At 42.7% G+C, this 25878-nt stretch overlaps 2 protein-coding genes across 2 annotated transcripts; both read right to left on the bottom strand.

Moving 5' to 3' along the window:
- Positions 1 to 141: 141 nt before the first annotated feature.
- LOC308392158 (drebrin-like protein B) lies at positions 142 to 13266 on the bottom strand. Its single transcript, XM_080875069.1, has 15 exons — positions 13047 to 13266; positions 12917 to 12972; positions 11686 to 11798; positions 11064 to 11138; positions 10851 to 10994; positions 10536 to 10613; positions 10292 to 10443; positions 10165 to 10219; positions 9476 to 9541; positions 8923 to 9028; positions 8648 to 8848; positions 8155 to 8217; positions 6967 to 7061; positions 1570 to 1639; positions 142 to 421 (listed from the first exon to the last, which is right to left on the bottom strand). The coding sequence occupies exons 1-15, from the start codon at positions 13127 to 13129 to the stop codon at positions 285 to 287; spliced, it is 1494 nt and encodes a 497-aa protein (XP_080731195.1). The 5' UTR covers positions 13130 to 13266; the 3' UTR covers positions 142 to 284.
- Positions 13267 to 13888: 622 nt separating this feature from the next.
- dusp11 (dual specificity phosphatase 11 (RNA/RNP complex 1-interacting)) lies at positions 13889 to 25093 on the bottom strand. Its single transcript, XM_080875071.1, has 9 exons — positions 24827 to 25093; positions 22388 to 22463; positions 22166 to 22297; positions 21739 to 21862; positions 21217 to 21277; positions 21092 to 21138; positions 17165 to 17240; positions 15739 to 15870; positions 13889 to 14546 (listed from the first exon to the last, which is right to left on the bottom strand). Exons 1-9 carry the CDS (start codon positions 24862 to 24864, stop codon positions 14195 to 14197), a joined length of 1038 nt encoding a protein of 345 aa, XP_080731197.1. The 5' UTR covers positions 24865 to 25093; the 3' UTR covers positions 13889 to 14194.
- Positions 25094 to 25878: the final 785 nt, after the last annotated feature.

The raw sequence follows: 25878 nt of genomic DNA, 5'->3' as shown, positions 1-25878 counted from the left end.
GGCATTTGAGTTTTGTGCGTAAAGCAACCTTGAGTTTATTAAAAGGCTCTATATGAACCTAATTTATACTTCTTATTAATTACGGTAGTAAGACTGGCCAAATAGGACAAAAGAAAAATAAGAGCAATATCCAAACTGCACTTGAAAATGACTGTATTTATTGTTTACTGGTTTTTACAAAGGTTTATTAATTCAGTGATACTGAACAAGTTAATGTGAGTAAAATATCCATCTGAAACACCCACAGCTTTATTAAAATTAACAGGACAATGAGCCAATGACAACTAGATAAGCTCCACATAGTTAGCCGGGAACATGCCGTATTCCCCATCAGGTCCAACACCTCTCCACCAACCCTCATCCAGCATTTCTATCTGAGTAATAATGTCATCGGGGTCAAAGGTGATCTCAGTGTCATCCGCTGTGAGGAAGAGAGAAAACTCAGTTAAACTAAAGGTTTATCTAGAAACACCTTTCAAGAGTTTCAAGTTTAAAATTACAAGCATTTAAAAAAAAGAAATGAAAGAAACTGTTCTGTATACTCGACTTTAGATCTGTATGTAAAACAACAACATTTCAGTGTTTCATCAGGTAAATGTGATAAATAATAACCAAACTGGATGGCTTACTGCACTGTTGAGGTACAACAGCTCTTTCCAAATGTAAGACCACTGCAAGCTTATTTTACAGCCAATAAAAAGCATTATTATAATAATAATAATAATAATAATAATAATAATAATGGATACTTTATTGATCCCCATGGGGAAATTACTTGTTTTTCTCTGCATTTGACCCATTCACTCAGTGAAGCAGTGGGCAGCCCACTAAGCAGGCGCCCGGGGAGCAGTGTGTAGGGACGGTACCTTGCTCAGGGGTACCTCAGGGTAGCCGTTAAGTGGATTCGAACCGCCGACCTTCCGATCATGGGGCGACCACTTTACCTACTGAGCTATCCTGTTTTTACAGATTTGATTTACAGATTTGATCTTCTTGATTCATTTATTGAGATTCATCCTTCTTTAACAGCTTTTCCCCTGTGACAGTCAATGGTTCATTTAAACACTTTTCCTCAATTGAAGAATACAGAATACATTTTGGTCAAATATTTGCAGGTAAATTTATAAAAAAATGTGGAAACTCAACTAGTTAAGCATTTAATCATTAATATTCAATAACTGATAATTATTTGATAATCAAACCAAATAAATGGATAAATAAAAACATGTCATTTACTGTGAATGATCTGCTGTACCTTCACAGGCCACTAGAGGCCCCAGTGCAAACTCAATTACAATAATGTTGTTGTGATATCACAGAAGTCTTATTTTCATGATATCAGTATGGTGAACAACACTCTGGACTCTTTCCAATTTCATTCAGACATGTTAGACCACAAGACACGATGGTCCTCAGTAGTCACAGAGAAGACGGCAGACCCCACAACTACCAAAAACATGAGTGTGTGTGTGTGTGTGTGTGTGTGTGTGTGTGTGTGTGTGTGTGTGTGTGTGTGTGTGTGTGTGTGTGTGTGTGTGTGTGTGTGTGTGTGCGCGCGCGCGTACGTACCGGCCTGGTAGTCGTACAGAGCTCTGGCACAGATACCTTGTCCACTGCCATCCCAATTAATACCATCAGCCTGAAATTCAAAAACAGCTAATTAACATTTAAACAGTATTTTAAATCATTTCATTCAATAACTTTTTACTCAAACACTGGAGGACCAAATCTGCCAGAAGAGATTAAATAAATACATGAATCACCTCAATAAATACACTCAACAAAAATATAAACGCAACACCTTTGTTACTGCTCCCATTCCCCATGGGATGGACGTAGAGACCTAAAATTCATTCCAGATACACAATATAACCATCCCTCCCAAACAGTGGTCACAAATCAGTCCAAATGTGTGGTAGTGGGCACATCTGCTATATTGAGATAATCCATCCCACCTCACAGGTGTGCCACATCAGGATGCTGATCTGACATCATGAGTAGTGCACAGGTGTACCTCAGACTGCCCACAACAAAAGGCCACCCTGGAATGTGCAGTTTTGTCTCACAGCAAAATGCCACAGATGCCACAAGCAATGAGGGAGCGTGCAATTGGCATGCTGACAGCAGGAATGTCAACCAGATCTGTCGCCCGTGCATTGAATGTTCATTTCTCAACCATAAGCCGTCTCCACAGGCGTTTCAGAGAATATGGCAGCACATCCAACCGGCCTCACAACCGCAGACCTCGTGTAACCACACCAGCCCAGGACCTCCACATCCAGCAGGTTCACCTCCAAGATCGTCTGAGACCAGCCACCCAGACAGCTGCTGGAACAATTGGTTTGCACAACAAAACAATTTCTGCACAAACTGTCAGAAACCGTCTCAGGGACGCTCAACTGCATGCCCGTCGTCCTCATCGGGGTCTTGACCTGACTCCAGCTCGTCGCCGTAACAGACTTGTGTGGGCAAATGCTCACATTCGATGGCGTCTGGCACGTTGGAGAGGTGTGCGCTTCACGGATGAATCATGGTTCACATTGTTCAGGGCAGATGGCAGCTGAGAATGTCCCAGTTCTTGCATGGCCAGCATGCTCACCGGACATGTCACCCATTGAGCATGTTCGGGATGTGCTTGACCGGCGTATACGACAGCGTGTACCAGTTCCCACGAATATCCAACAACCTCGCACAGCCATTGAAGTGGAGTGGACCAACATTCCACAGGCCACAATTGACAATCTGATAGACTCCATGCGACGATGTGTTGCACTGCATGAGGCAAATGGTGGTCACACCAGATACTGACCGGTTCTGGGTCCCCAGACCCCCAATAGCGCAAAAAACTGCACATTCCAGGGTGGCCTTTTGTTGTGGGCAGTCTGAGGTACACCTGTGCACTACTCATGATGTCAGATCAGCATCCTGATGTGGCACACCTGTGAGGTGGGATGGATTATCTCAATATAGCAGATGTGCCCACTACCACACATTTGGACTGATTTGTGACCACTGTTTGGGAGGGATGGTTATATTGTGTATCTGGAATGAATTTTAGGTCTCTACGTCCATCCCATGGGGAATGGGAGCAGTAACAAAGGTGTTGCGTTTATATTTTTGTTGAGTGTAGGTCTACAAATATAGGTATTCATTAACTTAGAAGCCAAGAACTTACAGTGGTTTGCAAAAGTATTCGACCCCCTTGAACTTTTCCACATTTTGTCACATTACAGCCACAAACATGAATCAATTTTATTGGAATTCCACGTGAAAGACCAACACAAAGTGGTGTACACGTGAGAAGTGGAACAAAAATCATACATGATTCCAAACATCTTTTACAAATAAATAACTGCAAAGTGGGGTGTGCGTAATTATTCAACCCCCTGAGTCAATACTTTGTTGAACCACCTTTTGCTGCAATTACACCTGCCAGTCTTTTAGGGTATGTCTCTACCAGCTTTGCACATCTACAGACTGAAATCCTTGCCCACTCTTCTTTGCAAAACAGCTCCAGCTCAGTCAGATTAGATGGACAGCGTTTGTGAACAGCAGTTTTCAGATCTTGCCACAGGTTCTCGATTGGATTTAGATCTGGACTTTGACTGGGCCATTCTAACACATGGATATGTTTTGTTTTAAACCATTCCATTGTTGCCCTGGCTTTATGTTTAGGGTCGTTGTCCTGCTGGAAGGTGAACCTCTGCCCCAGTCTCAAGTCTTTTGCAGACAGGTTTTCTTCCAAGATTGCCCTGTATTTGGCTCCATCCATCTTCCCATCAACTCTGACCAGCCTCCCTGTCCCTGCTGAAGAGAAGCACCCCCAGAGCATGATGCTGCCACCACCATATTTGACAGTGGGGATGGTGTGTTCAGAGTGATGTGCAGTGTTAGTTTTCTGGCACACATAGCGTTTTGTATTTTGGGCAAAAAGTTCCATTTTGGTCTCATCTGACCAGAGCACCTTCTTCCACATGTTTGCTGTGTCCCCCACATGGCTTGTGGCAAACTGCAAACGGGACTTCTTATGGTTTTCTGTTAACAATGGCTTTGTTCTTGCCACTCTTCCATAAAGGCCAACTTTGTGCAGTGCATGACTAATAGTTGTCCTATGGACAGATTCCCCCACCTGAGCTGTAGATCTCTGCAGCTCGTCCAGAGTCACCATGGGCCTCTTGGCTGCATTTCTGATCAGCGCTCTCCTTGTTCGGCCTGTGAGTTTAGGTGGACGGCCTTGTCTTGGTAGGTTTACAGTTGTGCCATACTCCTTCCATTTCTGAACGATTGCTTGAACAGTGCTCCGTGGGATGTTCAAGGCTTGGGAAATCTTTCTGTAGCCTAAGCCTGCTTTACATTTCTCAATAACTTTATCCCTGACCTGTCTGGTGTGTTCTTTGGACTTCATGGTGTTGTTGCTCCCAATATTCTCTTAGACAACCTCTGAGGCCGTCACAGAGCAGCTGTATTTGTACTGACATTAGATCACACACAGGTGCACTCTATTTAGTCATTAGCACTCATCAGGCAATGTCTATGGGCAACTGACTGCACTCAGACCAAAGGGGGCTGAATAATTACGCACACCCCACTTTTCAGTTATTTATTTGTAAGAAATGTTTAGAATCATGTAGAGATGGCACGATACCACTTTTTTATGTCCGATACCGATACCGATATCATAAATTTGGATATCTGCCGATACCGATATGAATCCGATATAGTGTTTTTTAATCAACAAAACTGTTTTTTAAAATATCTTGCTGCATTTTGCAAGTCTGCAAGTTCATACTCAAGTTTAAAACAACAACTACACTAAAGCTATTCTGTTATACCTGTATACAAAAAAAATATTTCATAGTTCAGCAATACTGATCAATCTAATAAACTTAGACCTACACCATCCTCCCTATTCTGGTATTTTAAAGAGTACTTAGCGTAAATATTAAGCAACCTAACTAATAGGGTTCCAACTCCCAGCAACAACAAAAATAAATAAATAAAAAATAGGGAACCACCCCTCACGCGCCACCTCATGATGCTTAATCGACGTAATCAACCTTAATTTGATGCAGTGTGAAAAAAAATGCACAGAAATCAATTTTTCAAGAAATATTAAATAGATTCAACATCTTTCTTCAACAAAATTGCAGACTGCACAGATGGTACCTTCCCAAAGGAAAAAGTACTATAGCTTACTAGGGTATATATATATATATTAGACTTAATAGTCACTATATACAGTAATTGACTTCTATTCATTTTACATCAAATTAAAACTTTGTGTGTCAGATAATTATTTATTAAAAGCTAGACATTTTAAATGAGAATAAGAAAGAAAAGTATGTCTTTGTGCCCCCTTTTCCCAGTTAATGCCCTATCGGCCCCCCTGGCTAAACTTTGCTAGATCCGCCCCTGCACAGTTACCAGCGTCAGCTACGTAGAAAAAGATCCTGGTGTAGAAAGTAATATTAAATAAATTCTAACAACAGCTTATCAAGCTTAAACGTGCTGCTGTTGTTCAGCCGCTGGTTTCCTCTTTCTGGTGCAAAGTGGGCCAAAAACAAAGACGGACTCGCAACAGAAAAGCCGATCAGCTGATCATTTAAGCAGTTTCACGATTGAAGTAGCAGCCGGAGAGCGAGAGGCAGTCGCTCGTTAAGCTTAACGCAGGAATGCTTTACAAACATTCAGAGATGGACTTACACACTTGCTTTACTTCTCTCGGGGATAACTTTGTCGGAGATGAAATGCCAGGTTGCTAGCGAAGCTCCAAATGCTATCCAGACCACCGACAGGTCCCGCATGCCACAGCCGCTCTATCACGTGATGCATACTGCTCCGACATGCTAACGTTCTGAGGTGAGTTACGGCGTGTTGCAAGTTTTGTGAGGTGCTTTCGTGATATTTAATGGATCGGATTACATTTTTTATTTTTCTCCGATATCCGATCCAGTCATTTAGGTCAGTATCGGACCGATACCGATACGTAATATCGGATCGGTCCATCTCTAGAATCATGTATAATTTTCATTCCACTTCTCACGTGTACACCACTTTGTATTGGTCTTTCACGTGGAATTCCAATAAAATTGATTCAGGTTTGTGGCTGTAATGTGACAAAATGTGGAAAAGTTCAAGGGGGCCAAATACTTTTGCAAGCCACTGTATGTGTATTTTATTTCATGACAAATATGAGCTCATTCTGAATCTAATGGTACCAATATATCTGAAAAAAGTTGGAATGAGAAAACAAACGTCTGGAAAAGTAAACAGAAACAGCTGGAAGAGTATTTATTTAAACAGTGCTTCACTGGAAATTCAGAATTATTTCTTATGCTAAATGAAACATTTTCTGATTGAGGCATGGTCACAGTATGTTTCCCATTTCAAGGTTCTTTTTTTGCCATTTGTGCATAAAACTAGCAGTCAAGGCACACTGGAATTCTTGTGCAGAGCACTTTCAGTCATAGTAAGCAAATTTTAGGGATTTTGCATTATTTTACAAAACACAATCCTGTTTATGATTTCTTTGGTTGAGGTGGGACACATTAAAAGGAATGACTGAAGGTTCAATCTTGGTGTCAGGGTTAAACATAGAATTAGATGCTGTGGTTTAGGTTAGTGTTTTGCTATGATTAAACTTGGGTATAACATCTTCAGAAAATGATCAGAACAAACACGCCTCCCCCTGTATCAGTTTATTCTAACAGAGAACAAATTTTAGCCAAAGTCTGAGATCTAGTCATCCAAACAACCTCAAACTCAGCACTGCACTTACTCGAGACCACAGAGATACACCCACTAAGTCTCAGGTCTATTGGTCAGTTTTTGAGTCAGATACATTTCTCAAACTGTTAGTAAGACGTTAAGGGAGGAATCAGAATCAAAATACGTTGTTAATTTCTAAGGAAAATATTTACTGGGAGTGTTGTACATGTAAATGTACTTATGATGAAGAGGACTTACTGCTGGTGCATGCTGGGAAACGTTTTGATACAGGTCCTCGTTACTCCAGGCTGAATGCGGTGCCATGTATGGATCATCTTGAGCTGGACTTCCCTCTGCACATTATAAAAATCACAAGTTTTAAATACCAGAGATGAAAAAGTGTTCTTTGTTTTCCAGGACAGCGAGAAAAGACACAAAAGTACCAACAGGATAAAGTATTAATACTCCAATTCCAGGAAAAGTACTAAGTATCACCACACTACAACCCTCAAAAAACAGAAGTTACAGAAATGTTACTATGAATTATGTTACATAGTCTGAGATTCTGATATAGCCAGTGAACAAATCTATCTATCTAACCAGCGCTGTGCTACAATCGTGGTGTAACAGCTTTACAAACATGAAGGCCAACGAAACAAAAACCAAGCTGTGAGCTGTAAACATGATGGAGCAAACACAGAATAACCACAAATTATTTCAGCTAACGTCCATCATTTGCTGCTGCAAACTCAAAAATTCACTGACTCGCCAACTCTGACAGTGACTCTTACTCAATATGTAAAATAGTTCAAATTAATTAATTTTATTAACCAAAAAATTTGAAAATATAGCAAAGTTTAAACTTTAAACTGCTAAGTTTCCAGTATTTAACATATTTAATTACTTTTGTTTTTTTGTCTTTAATGTTTCAAATGTAAAAGCACCACTGAGGAAAAATTCATTAGTATTCACTTCACAGTGTTATAGATTTAATTTAAAATGGATAAAAGTGACATTTTCAACTCTAATGTTTTCTAATGTGGTTTCAGATTGTTTTAGGTTTATTTTGTTTGCTTTATTATTATTGAGATGTCTGTTATTTTTAAATTTACTGAACATTAGATTCATTGACTAATTAATTGAATTAAATTGATATGGTGTTGTTCTGCAGCTATTTGTAATTCATGTGTTTAAATCTCAGCTGCAGTTATAAGACTAAGAAAACTCTGAAATGTAGCATACTAGAAGTATAAAGTATTGTGTAAATGTACTCGGAGTGATTTTTGTGGGTGTTGATGTTAGTGACAAACTGATCATCATATAAAATATGGTCTTATAGGAAGAAAAAGATTAAAAAAAAACCTAATTCAAACGACTCTGATTATTGATAAATGATCAAAATTGCACAAAACAAAAGTTTAAATGAAATGACGTTAAAGTTCACACCTTGTGCAGCTTCATCTTCATCAAAATCATCTGACCACTCGTCTTCGTCACCATAACCAGCGTCTGTGTTTGCAGGAGGGACGTCTTACTTCATGTCATACACACAACACGCGGGTATTTCACAGTTCAGGTCACTAATCAGTTAAATTAATACATAAAAAAAGGTTTCCAGACTCAACTTTTTCAGCTGATTCAGCATATCCAAAGAAAATATCAGTGTTATGTGAACACAAGTTTTCTACTCATCACACAAATCCACTCCTAAATTTGAAAGTATTTTTAACAAAGCTTAATATTTAAAAATAAAAAGCCACCTTGGTTCTGACTGGCTAACTTCTGGACGCCTGCTGAAGGCCAGCAGTTTTGTGAGAACTGTGAGAACAACAGTTACTCCACAAAACTTACTTTATTTTTTATTTCTGTTCTACACCAAAGAACTGTGGTTCCTTCTGGGAACCTCCTGCAGTTGAAAAGCTGCCTCAATATGTCTCACCTGCAGGCTGCACAGGTGAGTGTGACCTCTCTGGTGCTGTAGTGGAGGCAGGTGCAGCATGTGAGACAGGCAGCACAGGTGAAGCAGATGTAATCAGAGACAGGGGGGTCACTGCTGGAGGAGAGGATGGTGGAAACCGAGGCTGAACCGGGACGTCTCGCTCAAACGATTTCTGCGATAGAAACGGACTCTGCAGCCTCCCTGCAGGGGGAAACTTTAAGGTGAACCACCATCATCATCATCATCCTCATCATTATCATCATCGTGTTTCTTACCGGGTCTGGAGGCAGCAGGTGTGTCGCCAGCATCAAAGCTCTGCTCCTTCTGCTTGAAGATGTCTCTGGGATTAAACGCTCTCTGAGAAATCAGAGATTTCGCCTCCTGTGAATAAAACTGGGTGACATTAAAGTAAAGAGGCAGGATCCTACACTTCTCTCAATGCAACTCTTCAGCCTTTGTAATTCAGCTCTTCCTGTTCATTTCAATTTGGCTTACAGTAAAAAAATGTAAAGGCTTCCAGGCTGTAGAACTAAACATGTGAAGCAGACTACAGTTCCCATGATACGTCTTGGTGGGCAACATCCAATCACAGAGCCAAACAAATGTGAACAAATCACCGAGAAAATCCTCATTTCTCTAGTTTTAACATCTGCTCAGAGCCATCCACCCAGCTGATCAAAAATGAAACTGGAATAACAAAAAAGTTAAACCTGTGTGATCATTTTTTTTATGTTTCTGATGCTGTGTGAAAATAAATAATGAACATTTAGAGGGAGAAACAGGAGCAGATATTACGTTACAAGAATTTATGGTCAAAATTGCGCTCACGTTAGCTTTCTGCACCGAGGCAGCAGCGGAAATTCCCGTCATCTTCATGTTCTCCAGCTGCTCATTCTGAAACACAGAAATTATTCATACATGACGTTAAATATAATTTTAACATCACACAACACAGACTTCCCTGCCTCAGTGATTTGCCAAAAGGATTTAAAATAAAGTTTCAATAAAGAAATGACTCATAATCCAGTATTTTTTACTTTCTTAATATGTTTTTTTTATTTATTTATGAATTAAATACACAAGTTAGCTCATCCTTTAAAAGTTAAAAACATCTTTCTCTTACCCTCAAAATCAATTAATTAACTAATATCTATGTCATTATTATTGGGTAATTTAAAACATGTTACCCTTTCCATTATTTCCTGTTTATTTACTTTTCATTATCTGAAATAGTTTTCAGTTTAATAACTTCTTTTATGTTTGCTTTTATGTTTGAATTTATTCATGTGTACTTCAGGATTTTTGCCCCTTTATATTTCTGTTTATTTATGTTTATAACTTTTTTTAAAAGGGGTTAAATAGTAATGTTGAATATTGTTTTTTATATTGTTTGTGATCAAATAAACTGTTGTTTTCCAAATTAGATTTATTTTTAATCTATCAGGAGCAGTAATGTGATGCTGGCTGGGCTCATAAACTCAACCGAATCAGGATCAGTGAGCTGAAGCTGAGCTCACCCGACGCTGCTGTTCCTGCTCTCGCTCCTCGTCCTCCCGCTGCTTCTGCCGGAGCCTGAAACACAAAATACTTGAAGTGTCTTCTTCATGAGTTTCTGTGATTTTGTGTTTTGTGTGTCTGACTCACTTCTCCTGTTCGATCTGCTGAGCTCTCTCTCTCGCTATCCTCTCCCTCTCCTTCGACTGTCTCTCCTCCATGTCCCTCCTCTCCCTCTCCGCCTCCTGCCTCTCCTGTTCCACTCGAATGCTTTCCTCCTTTTGACGCATTTCTTCATCCCGCTGAAGGAGAAGAAGAAGAAATAGAGAGTCGTGTGACTTTGCTGACTGAAACCTGTGGTACAATCTTGGAGGACTCGGAGTTGAAACCGAACCTGAGCTTTGACCCAGAAGTCGTCCTTGTTGATTTGTTGGATTTCCTCGACAGCATTGACTTTGCGGTACACAGAACCCTGACGAGAGAAAAAGCTCAGGGATTATAACAGAAATGTCCTGTTTTTCTTCTTTGTGCGCAACCCTGATTATTTATTCTTTATTTCAGCATTCTCTCTCTGTAGACAGAAGTGTTTGAGCTGAAGAAGATCTACATTAATGTTCATGCAGGGGTAGGAGTGCACTGTGAGATGAAATATTGGCTTATTGGATGGTAAAACGAGGCTGTGCTGCCGATTCAGGCGGCGTGATCTCACCACGGGTCCTCTGGGAACGTCTCTGTACTCCTGCGTTTGCTTGTGGAAGTTAAAGTTAGCGCCGGACGCTTTGGCCACTTTGGCCAAGATGGTCTCTGGGTCCACGTCGTCCTCCGCACGGGCGTTTACAGTCACATGGGCTCCCTGTGATGTCACACATGTTAATGATGCAGCTCTTCACACACATTAACAGGAAAAAGAGGCCAGACTCACCTTCAGGAAACCTGCTATGGTGCTCACGTGATTGGCACACTGTCCTTTCCGAGAGTCCTTCACACCTTCACCTGTCTTAGAAAACAAAAATCATCCATTCAATCCTGTGAATATGGCATCCTTCTATCACTCGACACTCATAGAAAGTAAAGTCTGCAGAGCTCTCTACAGGATCTCAGAACTGGATATGGACTGTTTAGCCTCGCAGACTCTGCCAGACTTTAGGAGGAAGTCAGAGGGCTAGTTTCCATCTAACGATGACATGCCATGTTCTGACTGTAGGATCGAAGATGGAGTGAAGTGGGCATATAACGATGACCTACTCGGTGGCTAGGCTAATATGAACACATCAGCAGGCTGAAGATGGAGGATGGGGGTTAAAAAAAAGTACATGTTGAGGGGCTTCCTGTCATGTGACTGGAAGATGCTGAAACCAGCCAAACTTCACTCCAGAGGTCTGAGATGATCCGTCCACAGCATGAGATCACTTATTAATGGTCTGGATTACTCACTGTGAAAAAGTCCTGAGCTTCACATCCACACTGAAATCTTCAGATATTTGTGGTTTTCAGAAAAAAGAAAAACTTCAGGAAAAAAAGCTTTGAGTTAAAGTTGGTCTTACCCAGTTTATGAGGATGTATTTGGGCAGTCCAGAGTTCGGGTCCCTGACTCGACAGAAAGCGTACATCACCTTCCCGCTGTTCAGCTCCTCCACCATCTCCTCCAACCCTCCATCTACACAAAACACAAAGGAGAACATGATCTCATTTAGATCAGACCGCAGACACCTGAAGGCCAGACTGGAGATCAGAAGGTTATGAGGGTGGCTTACGCTGGTGTTCCTGCGCGCACGTCCTGTGTAACACATAAAGAGGTCAAGTGCTGCACGAAAAACCCTCCACAGCTTGTTTGAGACGTTCCTCTGACAGTCTTAATGCCGGTGATGTCATTGCATCATTTCTCAGCTGCACAAACCAGTTTGGAGCGCTGAGCAACTTTTTCTTTCTTTCCCACCTGAGAGCAGCACATTCTTATCTGTGTGCTTCAACACACCAGCTGTACCAGCGTTCACAGACCTGAGCCCAGTGGTTTTCTTTGCTTTCACTTGCAGCCTCTGCTCCATTCTGCTGAAACTTATTGGTACATCACAAGATGTAGCCGTGGCTCAGCTGTGGAAGCTGAATGCTTGTAATAACCACGCTGTTAATGTTTGCTTCATATTTAATAATAAGTTTTAAGTGTATTAGGGCAAACACCACTCTGCATGTGGTCGGTATGCTCCTGGATTTTAACATGAAACCCTCAGAAACAGAAAACACTCTGGGAGCAGACCAGAGGAGTCAAACATAAGGCCTGGGGGCCAGAATCAGCCCAGTAAAGCCTTCATTCCGGCCCCCAGGAGGAGATAAATGTTTTTTGCTGCTGACGCTAGAAATGTCTGTTTTTACAGTTGGTCCAAACAAAAGGACATTTTCTGTGATGAACACAACTTTGTTTTATACTTTCGGACAGTCTGGATGAGTGTATTTCTTACAGTCATGATGATCATCACGTGGAAAAAGCTGAACTTGGTTGTCTTACATTAGGAAGTCTTAGGGTTTACATGTGCACAGAGGGACAGACTGCAGCACTGCTGAAAAAAGTCAAACTGAGGTCAAGAAACAGGGTGGAGTGCAAGAACACCTCAAACATCTCCTCAGGTCCAAAAACAGCAGGAAACCAGCAGAGAGAAGAGTCAGAGAGGAAGGACAGCAAAGAACACAGGACCTGACCTTCAAAATAAAACAGGAAGTGAGGGGAAATCCACAGGAAATAAATTCGGAGGGATCAAAAGTTTGGATCCAAGTACTTACCTCCTTTCTGTGCCACTCGGAGGTTGTTGGTGTTTCCTTCGTAGGTGAACAGTGCCCTGAAACAGACAGACAGGTGTGGGTGTGCAGCAGATGTAGGTGTGGACAGACACACAGGTGAACTTTATCTCACCAGTCTGTGTTAGACTTGCCGCTCACCACCTCCTCGTAGGCGGCCATCAGCGCGGCTCCATTCTTGCTCAGATTAACAGACATGTTCCTCCACAGCACGGCAGCAACGACCCAGCAGTACTGTGGCAAACCTCCCACAGGCACCAACTCAGCTCAGGTCTGAGGAGACTAACCGGGCGGGTCGAAGGACCCAAACCTGACTGACCGCATTCTCCCCAGGTGACTCCTCCCACCTACACACCTGTGCTCAGCAGCAACAGGACACAGGTGAGTGTATCATGTGACCCTCTGCAGCAGGGAGTGTGTGTGTGTGTGTGTTACAGTGAACAGGGTGTGATCTGTGTTATTGTTGGCTTATTAGGGGCGGAGCTTGCCATACCTGCTCACCTGAGTTTCTGTTTTGTTTTTTTACAGAAAGGAAAAAAACTTGAAAACCTTCAAAAAGCACAAAAACAAGTGAAACCAGAAGGAACGTGATAAATGTTCTTCAAAAAAACCCAAACAAACCCACTGCTCCGTCTTTCTGTTTCTATAGCCTCACCCGTACGACCCCTCCCACCTCAGAGGCAGACAGCAGGTTAACGAGACTATGAAAGCCACGATCAATGGAGCTCTGACACCAGTATTCACCATGGCAACAGGTAAACACCGAGCAGCTCCTCGTTTGAATCGGGTGGCATTTATCTCACAAACAGGAGACTGAAGACAGAAACGTGGACGACTGTCCACAGTTCAGTGAGCTCACAGACGCCCGACAGAGCGCTCAAGTCACACCACTTCATACCAGTTTATAATTTACTGACACACAACATTTTCAGCTTTCATTTAATAAAACAAGCACACAAACAACATGTTTCATTTTCTTCTTATTCACTCATGAAAACATGAAACTTTAAATCACTCTCCACTCTTCACCTTGAACTCTGACCTTCAGACATGTGGCACACACACACGCACATCAAATGTCAGTCTTGGAAGCTAGAGCGAGGTTATCAAAGTAATAATGACGACATTTGAACTGCGCTGTGATTGGCTGAAGTGGACTTCAGCAGCGTTAATTTTAATTCCTGTTTAAATATTCTCATTCAAACACTAACATCCTTAAAAGGCCACATCACCTCAGTCCATTCTTCTTCTATCAAATAAAATCTAGTGGTCGTATCCGCTTGCTCTGCCTCCCCGTATGTGTCTGCTGTCGCTGTGTCTCATCTGTGGCCCCGCCCACTCTTCCTCAGGCACTCCATAGCCTTCAGCAGTCCAGCGTGGTGAGTAGCGAGGGAGGATCGGAGGAGGAGGAGTTCTCCACGTGTCCAGCGTTGTGGCGCCTGGCCTCCACTGAGGGTTCCCCACACGGCTATCCTCCAAGTGTGGCGGTCTCCTCCACTGATTATCCGCCTGAGGACGTGTCCATCGATACGGGTTGAGCGATGGTGGAGGAGGGGGGAGAAAGTCACCCTGAGGAGGGCGGTGATGAAGGTGGACGTTCCCTTGTCGTGGAGGTCTTTTTTCATTTGAAAAAAAAAAGAAAATATTTTTATTCATATTTTTAAATATATGGAAAATTGATAATTTTTTTGTTTTATTTAAGAATATACACACACACACACACACACACACACACACACACACACACACACACACAAGATTATATTTCAATCATTTAACCCTTTAAGACCTACCATAGAACCAAGTCCGCCAGAGCTAATATTATATTTTTACATGCTGTGGAGCCATTTTTGGGAACATTTCAAGTTGATATACATCAATACAACCATTATAGCCCAAATTTCAATAATATGTATGCATTAAGTGCATAGTAATTACATAAATTGCAGAAAAGTGCAATAAACTACAAAAAAATTAAAATCGTTTTTGTTTTTTTAACATATATTTCTAGTTAGAGAAATTTAAGAGGCTTATCCCTCAAAACTGTAAATACAAAAAAGTTGCACAAAATAGTTTCCTACCACAGGAAATTTATTTTGAGTGTCTTCATAGTTTTATTTTTGAAATACACCAATTTTTATATACTGCAGGAAAAACGAAAATAAATATTATAGTGTAAATTTGCAAAAAAAACAAAACACCATATGCATCAAAATAAACTATTTCCAGCAGTGTAATATGAGTCCTAAGCATCCCAGAAACGATACAGAAAGTCATAAAGTCAAACACAACTTTTAAAAACACCAGTATAGGCTCATGAGGCCCTGATGGTAAAAAAACTACATTTCCGCAAAATGACGTCACGTCCGGTTTCGGGCAGGTCATGGCGGACATGCGATAGTTCGCGCTGATGGACGTAGGTAGTGTTATGAACAGCTGATCGGATCGGCAAAGCGTGTTTCTGGAATATTATGTTTTTGTTGCTGCAAGTGCTTTTTATGCAGTCTTTGCAAACCTATACGTGGAAGGAAACTGTGACCTAGATGTAAGTACAACTCCTCCGGTTTCATATGCAAAAAACATTTACTGCGCTAGCTCACGTGGTTGCAGTGCTACAAGGATTTAAAAATAGTTACGCAAAACAGAGGATGCCCGCTTCGACCGGCTTTAAAGGGTTAAAAAACTTTATTCACTTCTGTAATGAGTGAATTTGAAAGCAGCAGGATGTAATGATGATTCTCTGACGTTTATTAAACTTGGTTCCTTCCTTCTATGACTGATGAACATATTCAGGTGTGTCGTCCTACCTGTGGTGCCGGGACTTTTGAGCGTGTTCGCGCCTCTTCTGATCGCAGTCATCGCTTGGCAAGCTGGAAAGCGGGCGATGAACAGCTTGACCTCTCATTGGCTCCTGCTCCACCTCCTCCATCCCTTCGTTACTGTGACAATGGACCAGAAAGAGTCAGGAACCAATCAGAGCGCAGCAGTTAGTCGGCATGACGACTCAGAGCAAGACGAAAATGACAACTGTAAATACAATTTCTAAAGGCGAGCTTAGACTGTGGTTAAAAATATATCAGATATGTATTTCTAATATTTTATTTGTACTGTAATAAATAACCAAATAAAATTGAAGAACATTCGTTTTTCCTCAAAAGAAACTTTCACAAACATTTTGAGTATGGAAATGTGTTGATTGTTCTTTGATGAATAATTTGAGATATTTACATTTTTAAATGTTTTTGTCGTGTTTTAGTATTTTTTCTCTTCATTTTTAATATTTTTATTATTTCATAGCATCCATCCATCCATTCACTTCCGCTTATCCTTTTCAGGGTCGCGGGGGGCGCTGGAGCCTATCCCAGCTGTCATAGGGACAGAGGCGGGGTACACCCTGGACAGGTCGCCACTCTGTCACAGGGCCAACACACAGGGACAGACAACCATTCACGCTCACACTCACTCCCACATTCACTCCTATGGGCAATTTAGATTTTTCAATTAACCTATCCCCACTAACTGCATGTCTTTGGACTGTGGGAAGAAGCCGGAGTACCCGGAGGGAACCCATGCAAACGCATAGCAGTTAAACACAAATATTTTAAAATATTCTATGAAAACTTCTGCACCATTTAAATATTTTGAATTCATTCTGATTATGAAAACACATGAAGGGAATTTATGTTGATATTTTACAACATTTTAAACTTCCTTTAACCCTTATATTCATAATTTATACTGTAAAACAGTCCAAGTCCAACTTTTTTTGCGCCCTGTACCAGTTTATGTCCGACAATATTTTCACGGATTGGCCTTTAAGGTGTCGCAGACAAATACAACAAAATGAAACTAGTACTGGTATTAAAAAAAAAGAAAGATTTATTCGTAACAGACGGGAAAAGACCCAGAGAAACCGAGTTAACGATAAAAACAACTTAAAAAATAACGATAAAGACCCCCAAAAATCCCAAAAAAACATACATTTCACACCCGAGCCTCAACTCTCGCGGCCTGGTACCAAACGCCTCATGGACCAGCCCCGGGGCTGGGGACTGCTGCTGTAAAATATTTGAGACTGTTTAATATTCTTTTTTTTTTGGCTGTTATTTGATTTTTTTGTTTGCTACAAAAAAATTAAAGTTGAAATATTTTTGTCTTTAGGATATTTCTAAAGAGTCTATCTGTTGATTTTGAATAATTCGTGTGGGTGCAGTGAGTGGGGGGGAGCCTCACCTCCTCCTGCGCCCGTGCTGCAGGTCATGCAGGTAGTTCTGCCTCTCGATGGCGTGACCGCGGGACAAGTTAAACACTGCAGAGAGAGATGATGCTTACACATGCTTCACACGTGAAATATGAACAGTGTTGGGAAGGTTACTCTTCAAATGTATTTCACTACAGATTACAGGATACATGGCCCAAAATGTATTTTGTAACGTATTCAGTTACGTTACTCAATGAGAGTAACGTATTCTGAATACTTTAGATTACTTAATATATTATTATGCTTTTTACAACTACATGAATGTACTATTGCTGTGTGATTTATTACTATTACTGAAGGTTAGTCGCCATACCAATACCGACTAGATTTTTAAATCTTAATACAAAATGAGTAACAGTAGGTGGACATTAGGTAAGGCTGCACTTTTTGCAGCGATCTCGTAAAACTATTCCACGCGTATATAAAACAGGTCCGTGGCTCCGAACCGTAGTAAAGGGACCTCTGGCTAATACGTCGGGTTCGTGTCGGGCTCGTAGCCGAAAAATAGCTTTACCGTATTTCCCGGACTACAAAGCACACCTGAATATTAGCCGCACAAGCTAAAATCAGGGGAAAATCCTGTTTTGTACATACATTAGCCGCACCTGACTAAAAGCCGCAGGTGTTTCAATGTTGACTTATCATATGTAAGAGAATATGCACAAAGGGAATTGTCAGGAAAGAGATGGCTGTTTGGAGACACACCCCTTTTATTAATATTTTGAAAAACAAGTTATGGGTACATATTTGCATAACTTTTTAGGTATATGTACAAGTAGCGGTAATTACAAGTACGAAACATGTACTGTGCTTCATAAATGAGTAACAAATGTAGTACATAACAATAACCTACAGCACACCAGAAAAATAGACTCAGGTGCAGTGACATGGCTTTAACAAGAAGAAAAGTCAGTCATTCACCATCTTCCTGCGCACTAAAACCACCAAAGTCCTCTTCTCCAGTGTCGGATACAAACAGGCTCAGGATGGCTTCGTCATCCACTCTCAGCTTCTTTCCTTCGTTGTCACTTTCAAAACCAAAGAAATCCTCGTTGTCAGTGTCGGAGTCGAACACCCTCTGAAGGGCCGTGGCGGTGTCCTCCTCTCCATCATGCAGCAGTCCAGCCCTTCGAAATCCGTTGGTGATCGTGGATGTTTTCACACTTTTCCACGCTGTCAGAATCCACCGGTGGAGTTGAGCATAACTTGCTTTTCGCAAGTTTATCGCCGCTCGTCATCCACGACTCCCGCTGAACGCGTAGCGTTAATTTGAAGTATGTTTTTCGCGTTACTTGTATGGCACTATGTTGCCTGGCGGATGGACACGTGACCAACATACCACTCTTGAACCCCGATCCTTCCGCCAGGCAACGTAGTGGCGTACAACAGCGGAACAAACAAAACAAATCGTCTTACGATATGACAACAATCATGGACAATCCATAGAAAAGCTGCACCTGACTAAAAGCCGCAGGGTTCAAAGCTTGTGCAAAAAGTAGCGGCTTATAGCCCGACAATAACGGTACTTTGTTGTCTGGGTCAACTTTGCTAGCGAGAGACAGAGAGAGGCGTTGAAAGGCTGCTCCAACGGAACTTATTGTTTCGGAGGAAAACACGAGCACAGCGTACAGTCGAGTCGAGTCCACGGCCTCTCTGTGTGAGGATCTAAACGTATTCTACGCTAGATTCGACACAGCGAACACCATGAGACCGGACAGTGTGCGCACCGCGGATGACGTCAGTGCGCACACTGTGTCTGAGGAGGATGTGCGGAAGTGCTTCAGGAAGGTGAACGCACGCAAAGCTACTGGTCCGGACGGGATTCCCGGCCGCGTCCTCAAGTCATGCGCGGCTCAGCTGGCTGGAGTGTTCACACACATCTTCAACCTTTCCCTCTCTCTGTCTGTAGTCCCAGCCTGCTTCAAAATGGCCACCGTCGTCCCTGTACCCAAATCCTCCACCATCTCCTCATTGAACGACTGGCGACCTGTAGCCCTGACCCACATCGTAAGCAAATGCTTCGAGAAGCTGGTCAGGGACTTCATCTGCTCTGCACTACCCGACTCACTGGACCCTCTACAGTTCGCATACCGCCACAACAGGTCCACTGATGATGCCATAGCCCTGACACTACACACTGCCCTGTCACACCTGGAGAAGAGAGACACGTATGTGAGGATGCTGTTTGTAGATTACAGCTCAGCATTCAATACCATCGTTCCCTCGAAGCTGGACAGGAAACTGCAGGATCTAGGACTGAGCAGCTCCCTCTGCAGCTGGATCCTTAGCTTCCTGTCTGACAGACGCCAAGTGGTCAGACTGGGCAGCATCACCTCATCCCCCATCACACTGAACACTGGTGCTCCACAGGGGTGTGTACTGAGCCCTCTCCTGTACTCACTCTACACCTACGACTGCACAGCCACTAACAGCTCCAACATCATTGTGAAGTTTGCGGACGACACTACAGTGGTGGGTCTTATCACCAACGGTGATGAGACGGCTTACAGGGAGGAGGTCAGCGCCCTGACCCACTGGTGTCAAGACAACCATCTCACCCTCAACGTCGCAAAGACAAAGGAGTTGATAGTGGACTTCCGGAGGTGCAGAGAAGTACACACCCCCATCACCATCAGCGGCGCTGCTGTGGAGAGAGTGAGCAGCTTCCGGTTCCTTGGTGTACATCTGGCTGAGGATCTTACGTGGTCAGTACACACAAACAAAACAGTGAAGAAGGCGCAGCAGCGCCTCTTCTTTCTCAGGAGACTGAAAAGATTCGGCATGAGCCCCCGCATCCTCAGGACCTTCTATCACTGTGCCATTGAGAGCATCCTCACTGGATGCATCACCACCTGGTATGGCAACAGCACCGCCTACAACCGCAAAGCTCTCCAGCGAGTAGTGCGGTGCTCTGAACGGATAATTGGAGGTGAGCTTCCCTCCCTCCAAGACATCTACAGGAAGCGGTGCCTGAGGAAAGCGGGGAGGATCATCAAGGACTCCAGTCACCCCAGCCATAAACTGTTCAGACTACTTCCATCAGGAAGGAGGTTCTGCAGCATCCGGTCCTGTACCAGCAGACTGAGAGACAGCTTCTTCCACCAGGCCATCAGACTGCTGAACACGTCATAGACACCTCAGCTTCACTACTGGAACTTCAACATTATGCACTCCATACTGTATATAAATGCCACTTGTTTTGCACATATTCAACTCTGTATATTTTATATATTTTATTATTATTATTATTATTTTTTTTTTTTTACTATTTAATTTGTAAAAATGTGTATACACACACACACACACACACACACACACACACACACACACACACACACACACACACACACACGTAGGAAAATATTTAGTATACACATCCAGAAATGCATACACTATTATATATTGTACATATATTTATTAGTTTCAGGTTGGCCATTCTTGTATTTTGCTCGTTTGTGTTGTTGTGTTTGCACATCTCTGTTGCTTGTGGGGCTCGCACACAAGAATTTCACTCGCATGTGCTGTGCCAGTGTGCCTGCACATGTGATGTGACAATAAAAGTGATTTGATTTGATTTGATTTGAGTCTTAACAGCTTACTTACAACTGGGCTCGTCAGGCACTCTTCTTGGCTGCGGTGGTTATTATTCTATTTACATGCTTCCAGCTCTCGTTTCTGGTGGGTCATTTGTTGAATAATAATTTTAAAAAATATTTCTTCACGTCATTATGCGGCTGCAAGTAGTGGTGACATGGGCCGTGAGATTGAGAAACACGCATTTGAGCCTCTTAATGTACTCATGTACTCATATGTTGTATTTTAAATACGTAACGCCGATACATGTATTCCATTACTCCCCAACACTGAATATGAAATATGGACACAAGAAGCCGACTCACGCTGCACCGCCTCCCTGGGGTCCATCCCATCCACGTCAATCAGATACCTGCAGGTGACACGTGGCAGTTAGATCCCGCCCACACCCTTGAGTCCAGCCAACCAGCAGGCTTAAGTTTGTACATACCTGCAGATCAGGTACCCGGTACGGTTCAGGCCGTGGGTGCAGTGCACGCCGATCAGCTTATCTGCAGGAGACACAAGCCACAGTTAGAGCTCAGATCGCACTTCTTCTACTGTGGTTTCCTATTAAAGGACACAATGCCAATCGCACACGATCTCATTCATGCAAAGCCTAAAAGTCATGTGACCACAGCCAGCATGACGGGTTTGATTGAAGTAGGAAACCAGCAGCTCCTCGTCATGTGACTGCTTGAAATCTGACCAATCAGCTGCCTGCGAGCCTGAAGTCCCAGCAGACTTCCTCCTCCTCCTCATCGGAAGAGGAGGAGAGCTCCTGTGAGACAGCAGCTGATTAAAATGCTCAGAGCTGATTTTCTTCCCAAAAGTCCCCAAATCTAAAATCTGAGCAGCCTCAAATCTGCAAAACATGGCAGTCATGCAGGAGCAGCAGAGCAGCAGGAGGTGAAGGAGGAGATCAGACTTAAACCTGTGTCAGCGAGGGAGGTTCACAGTAGCTTGCTCTCACCGTTCTCCTTATTCTCCCGCAGGAAGCTGCAGACGGCGCGTTTGAAGCTCAGGATGGTGTCATCACTGGGAACCTCGTGACCTCGCGTGAAGATCTTCACACACAGCAGGGACCTGGGAATGTCCTACACACACACACACACACACACACACACACACACACACACACACACACACACACACACACAGTTTACTTTATCATCATCAGAAAGCTGCAGTTCCTCTAATGTCCAGATAAGGCTCTGAAAGAGAATGAACGCCTGGAGAAAATCCATCTTTTATATACATTCTGTGGGATAAGCAGTGCGTCTGTCTGTGTGTTCGTGTGTGTCTGTGGTCAGGTGGAATAATAGCAGCATAATCAATAACACTGATCAGTAAACACAGACTTGATCGATTTGTCTATAAATGCAAGATCTTGTGCTCACCTCGAGCCTGTAGTAACGTGTGGTGAAAGTGAGGTCGATGATCAGCCCAAGCTCCTCCTCCTCGCTGCTGACAGCATCTAGCAGCTCCCAGGGGCCAAACACATCAGAGTGCGGCAGCTGGCGGTTCAGAGACTGCACAGAAGAAGAAGAAGATGATGATCATGATCATGAGTGACGCTGAGCGAGGCATTTGTGGGGAGGAAGCTCAGATGACACACTGACCTGCTTCAGAGGAACTTTGAAGGCGATGAATCGAGTCCCGCGGAGGCGTTTTCCAACCGGCGAGTAATCGAGCCACCTGCAGGACACGAACAGTCAGTCAGCATTGTCATGGAAACCTGAAGATGCCCGATTCTTACTTCTACTGCCGTTACTCTCACCTGAGAGAGAACTTTCACATTAACATCTCAGTTTAAAGATACGGTTATAGATGTTCAAAGACGTTCCCAAAATAACAGTGAACTTCCATGTAGCTTTCCTGTAGCTCTTTTAAATAACTCTTTATTTACTTATTTCACACACAGCTGAATTTTTTAAAATAATCTTTAGAAATAATCCACTCGTGTTTCCTTTGCAGGCGTGGCTGCTTGATGATCACAGATTACACATGAACGCTCAGTGTAAAACCCTTTAAACGTCACATCGGTGTAGGGTTGCCAACCGTCCCTTAAAATACGGAATCGTCCCGTATTTCGAAACAAAAGTACACGTCCCGTATTGAGCTAATAAGGGACGCACTTTGTCCCGTAATACAGTGAGAATCAAAAGTAGTCTATAACTTTTAATGGAATTAACGCTTTGTTTGAAAACATAATTCCCAGCCCCTCTCCTGCTTTGTGACCAATGAGCTGACAGCACACTTACGAGTATGACAATTCAGATTACCACTCATCTCATTGGTCGAGGAAAGGTCGCTTACGGAGAAAATACCAGAAGACAACAAATGACCACAACAAGAAGCATGGCCAACAGGGAAACAAACGCAGACACTGCGGTGCAAGTCTCGGATGACAGTAAACCTAAAGCTGGGCAGACACTGTGCAATTTTTTTCAGTCACGTTATTCAGCTCCTGCTCAAACTGCACGATTGACTCGCAGTTGGTAGGTCACGATGCAGGTCTCACACTATACCGCCCGATGCTCTGATGCGACCTGAGTGCTCACACTGTGCCTCCATAAAATGAAGGTTATAACAGAAAATCTGTCGCGCTCTCTCTCTCCGTCTTACACTCACACAGACACACACACCACCACCATCAACTTTGCTAAATTGCTAATGAAAAACATTGATCGGGCAGCTGTGACTGAGCAGCAATGTAAATCCAACTATTTTCACGGTTGTTGTGGTCGTGATAATTTTGTGATGCCACATCGAAAAGGCTCGGATGAGCTTTCCAAAGTTCTACAAGTTGTGCCTCCATCGCTTGTGTCCAGATCACACGCTGCACAGCCGTGCTGCTCCATCTTTTACACCAACGTTTACGTGTTTGCGCGCGAGCAGTGTGAGCGGCTGTGGTGAGACCCTCACGAGCGATTGATGATCGGGAGCTGGTCGTGAGGTGTTAATCACTTCTCGTTACCCCACGTATACTACACGATGCACGATGAAGGCCAAAATCGGTCCGATCACTCAAAAAATCGGCTCAAAATGGGCCTAAAACCGCACAGTGTGAGCCCAGCATTAGAGCAGCAATGTTTGTTCCCCTCAGAGAAAGGGAAGAATGGGAAAAGGAAAACACCTGGCTGGAAAAAGTTAATATGGGCATGTGCAGTGAATATCAGCGCTATGTGGCCAGAAGTGTGATAATATAATTTATTTTGTGTAATAAACAACTGCAAGGATAAATGATTACAACAAATAGATGACTAATACATAAAAGTAATACATAGATGAATAATGATGATGAGTTAAGATGCGTAATCATGGGAACAAGCGGGTTTACAAACAGGAGCAGCTGATTAGCATTAGAAAAGCTGAAATAATACCTCAACTGAAGCCAATTGTACTAAATGCACTAAATGTGCACTGTTACAAGAATGTTTTTCTTTCTATTGTTTTCTATTATTTTAAGTTAAGCAGGACAGAGTTCTTTTAAAGAAAGATTTACTTATATTCTCAAAAGTTAAGCATGACAGGCTTCTGTTTAAGAAGGAGACCTGTTTTATCGTGTTAATGTTGTCATTTTGAGCTAAAAATAAATGGCTAAATGATCATTTGTTTCACATGTGTTCATATCACAAAGAATATGCATCTGCTTAAATCAAATTCAAGTCAAATGGTTAAAAAAATAATTTCACACACAAAAAAAGAGCTAGAAAATTCACCACACTGGGAAGGGTGAAGACAATTGGGTCGCCCGGCCCTGGCCACGAGGTGTCCCTTATTTATTTTTCAGGGAGTTGGCAACCCTACATCGGTGACGTCATTATGATCATGCGCTAGATGTTTATTTTTTATATTTACCTGCGGGTCATTATTTGTTTACGTGTGTGATGATGTAATCGCGGTTACTCGTAAGACCGTGCGCTGGTCATGAGGTCACACAGCAGCAGACTGGAGGCTCTCAGGTTCATGAAGCTGTTATTAATAACCGTCTTTGTAATAAACCCCGGACTCTTAGTTATACCTGTGCATGCGCGGAGCTGTAGGCTGACACGCACCTGTCAGGTATGCCGTTCTTCTTCGCGGATCTGGACATGTCTCCACTGCTAGACGTTAGAAATAAAAGAGTAAAAGCTTGAACCCAGCGGAAGTCCGTCTCTGACCACGTGTCTCTGCCACGGCGACTCGGAGCCGGACCACAGCTCCTCCGCCGCTGTGTCGCTCCGCTCGGGGGTAAAAAGGCGGATTAGGTTATGCTGTGCTCTGGACGGTGTGCGGTGTCACGGAAAGTTGGAGCAGTGTCGCAGCACCAATACTGCCGGCGCACACGGATGACGCAATGACAGCCGCTCTGGCGCCTACCTGCCGCCAGACGTCGCACCTGAGAGACTAATCACAGACAGAGGATACGAAAAATAAATGATCTCAGATCAATCCAGGTTATTCCGGATGAAAACAATAAGATTTACTCTTTTAAAAAAGAAATGTGGAACAGCTGTTTTCAGAGGAATATTTCTAGTGCTTGTCCTTTGTTAACAAAGACGGAAATATTGTAATCTCAGAATAAATTTTGACACACTTCATCAGACAACATTATTAAAAATTATAGCAAATTCATTATACTTTTTGGAACATTATATTATATTATATTTTTACATTAATAAACATCTCATCCAGGAAAAAAAAACAAAAACAAAAAAACAAAAGCAAATAGTAGAAACAGGAGTTCTGATGTGATCTTTGTGGTTTTGAAGTAAAGACAGTGTTGAAACAGTTTCAGGCATTTATAGAAAATAAGCAGCAGTTATGGTTTAGTTTCCCGGATTAGTCTTTCCTAAAATCTGGTGTCTTAAAATTTTGGCTGAGGCGTCATTTTGACTCCTAAAAGTTTCTGATGATCATGTGCATCTATCAAAGTGTCACTGTGGTACACACCAGGGGCTATTGTAGGATCAGAGCTTTGGGGGTGCTGAGCACCCAGACGGCTTGTGAAATGGGACGGTCTAGCCTCCGTTGCGCTGCCCAGGTTGCCTAGCAACCATAACACTAACAACTGGAAACGTTTCATACAGCTTTATTTGACAGAAATGAAGGAGAAAATCTTTTGTTC

This window comes from Rhamphochromis sp. 'chilingali' (assembly GCF_963969265.1).
Source record: "Rhamphochromis sp. 'chilingali' genome assembly, chromosome: 2".
Classification (NCBI taxonomy): domain Eukaryota; kingdom Metazoa; phylum Chordata; class Actinopteri; order Cichliformes; family Cichlidae; genus Rhamphochromis; species Rhamphochromis sp. 'chilingali'.
The sequence above is the reverse complement of the archived record's forward strand: the minus strand, read 5'-3'. Positions and strand labels throughout refer to the sequence as shown.

Excerpts from the sequence above, each read along its gene's own strand:
- LOC308392158 (XM_080875069.1), bottom strand. The coding sequence starts at position 13,129 with ATGTCTGTTAATCTGAGCAAGAATGGAGCCGCGCTGATGGCCGCCTAC. Across the intron at positions 11,799-12,916 it reads CCGAGTGGCACAGAAAGGAG|ATGGAGGGTTGGAGGAGATG; the intron begins GTAAGTACTTGG and ends TGTTTTGTGTAG. Across the intron at positions 8,849-8,922 it reads ACCTGCTGCCTCCAGACCCG|GGAGGCTGCAGAGTCCGTTT; the intron begins GTAAGAAACACG and ends TTCCCCCTGCAG.
- dusp11 (XM_080875071.1), bottom strand. The coding sequence starts at position 24,864 with ATGTCCAGATCCGCGAAGAAGAACGGCATACCTGACAG. Across the intron at positions 21,278-21,738 it reads GCGGGAGAATAAGGAGAACG|ATAAGCTGATCGGCGTGCAC; the intron begins GTGAGAGCAAGC and ends TGTCTCCTGCAG. Across the intron at positions 15,871-17,164 it reads CAGCACGGGCGCAGGAGGAG|TAACGAAGGGATGGAGGAGG; the intron begins GTGAGGCTCCCC and ends CCATTGTCACAG.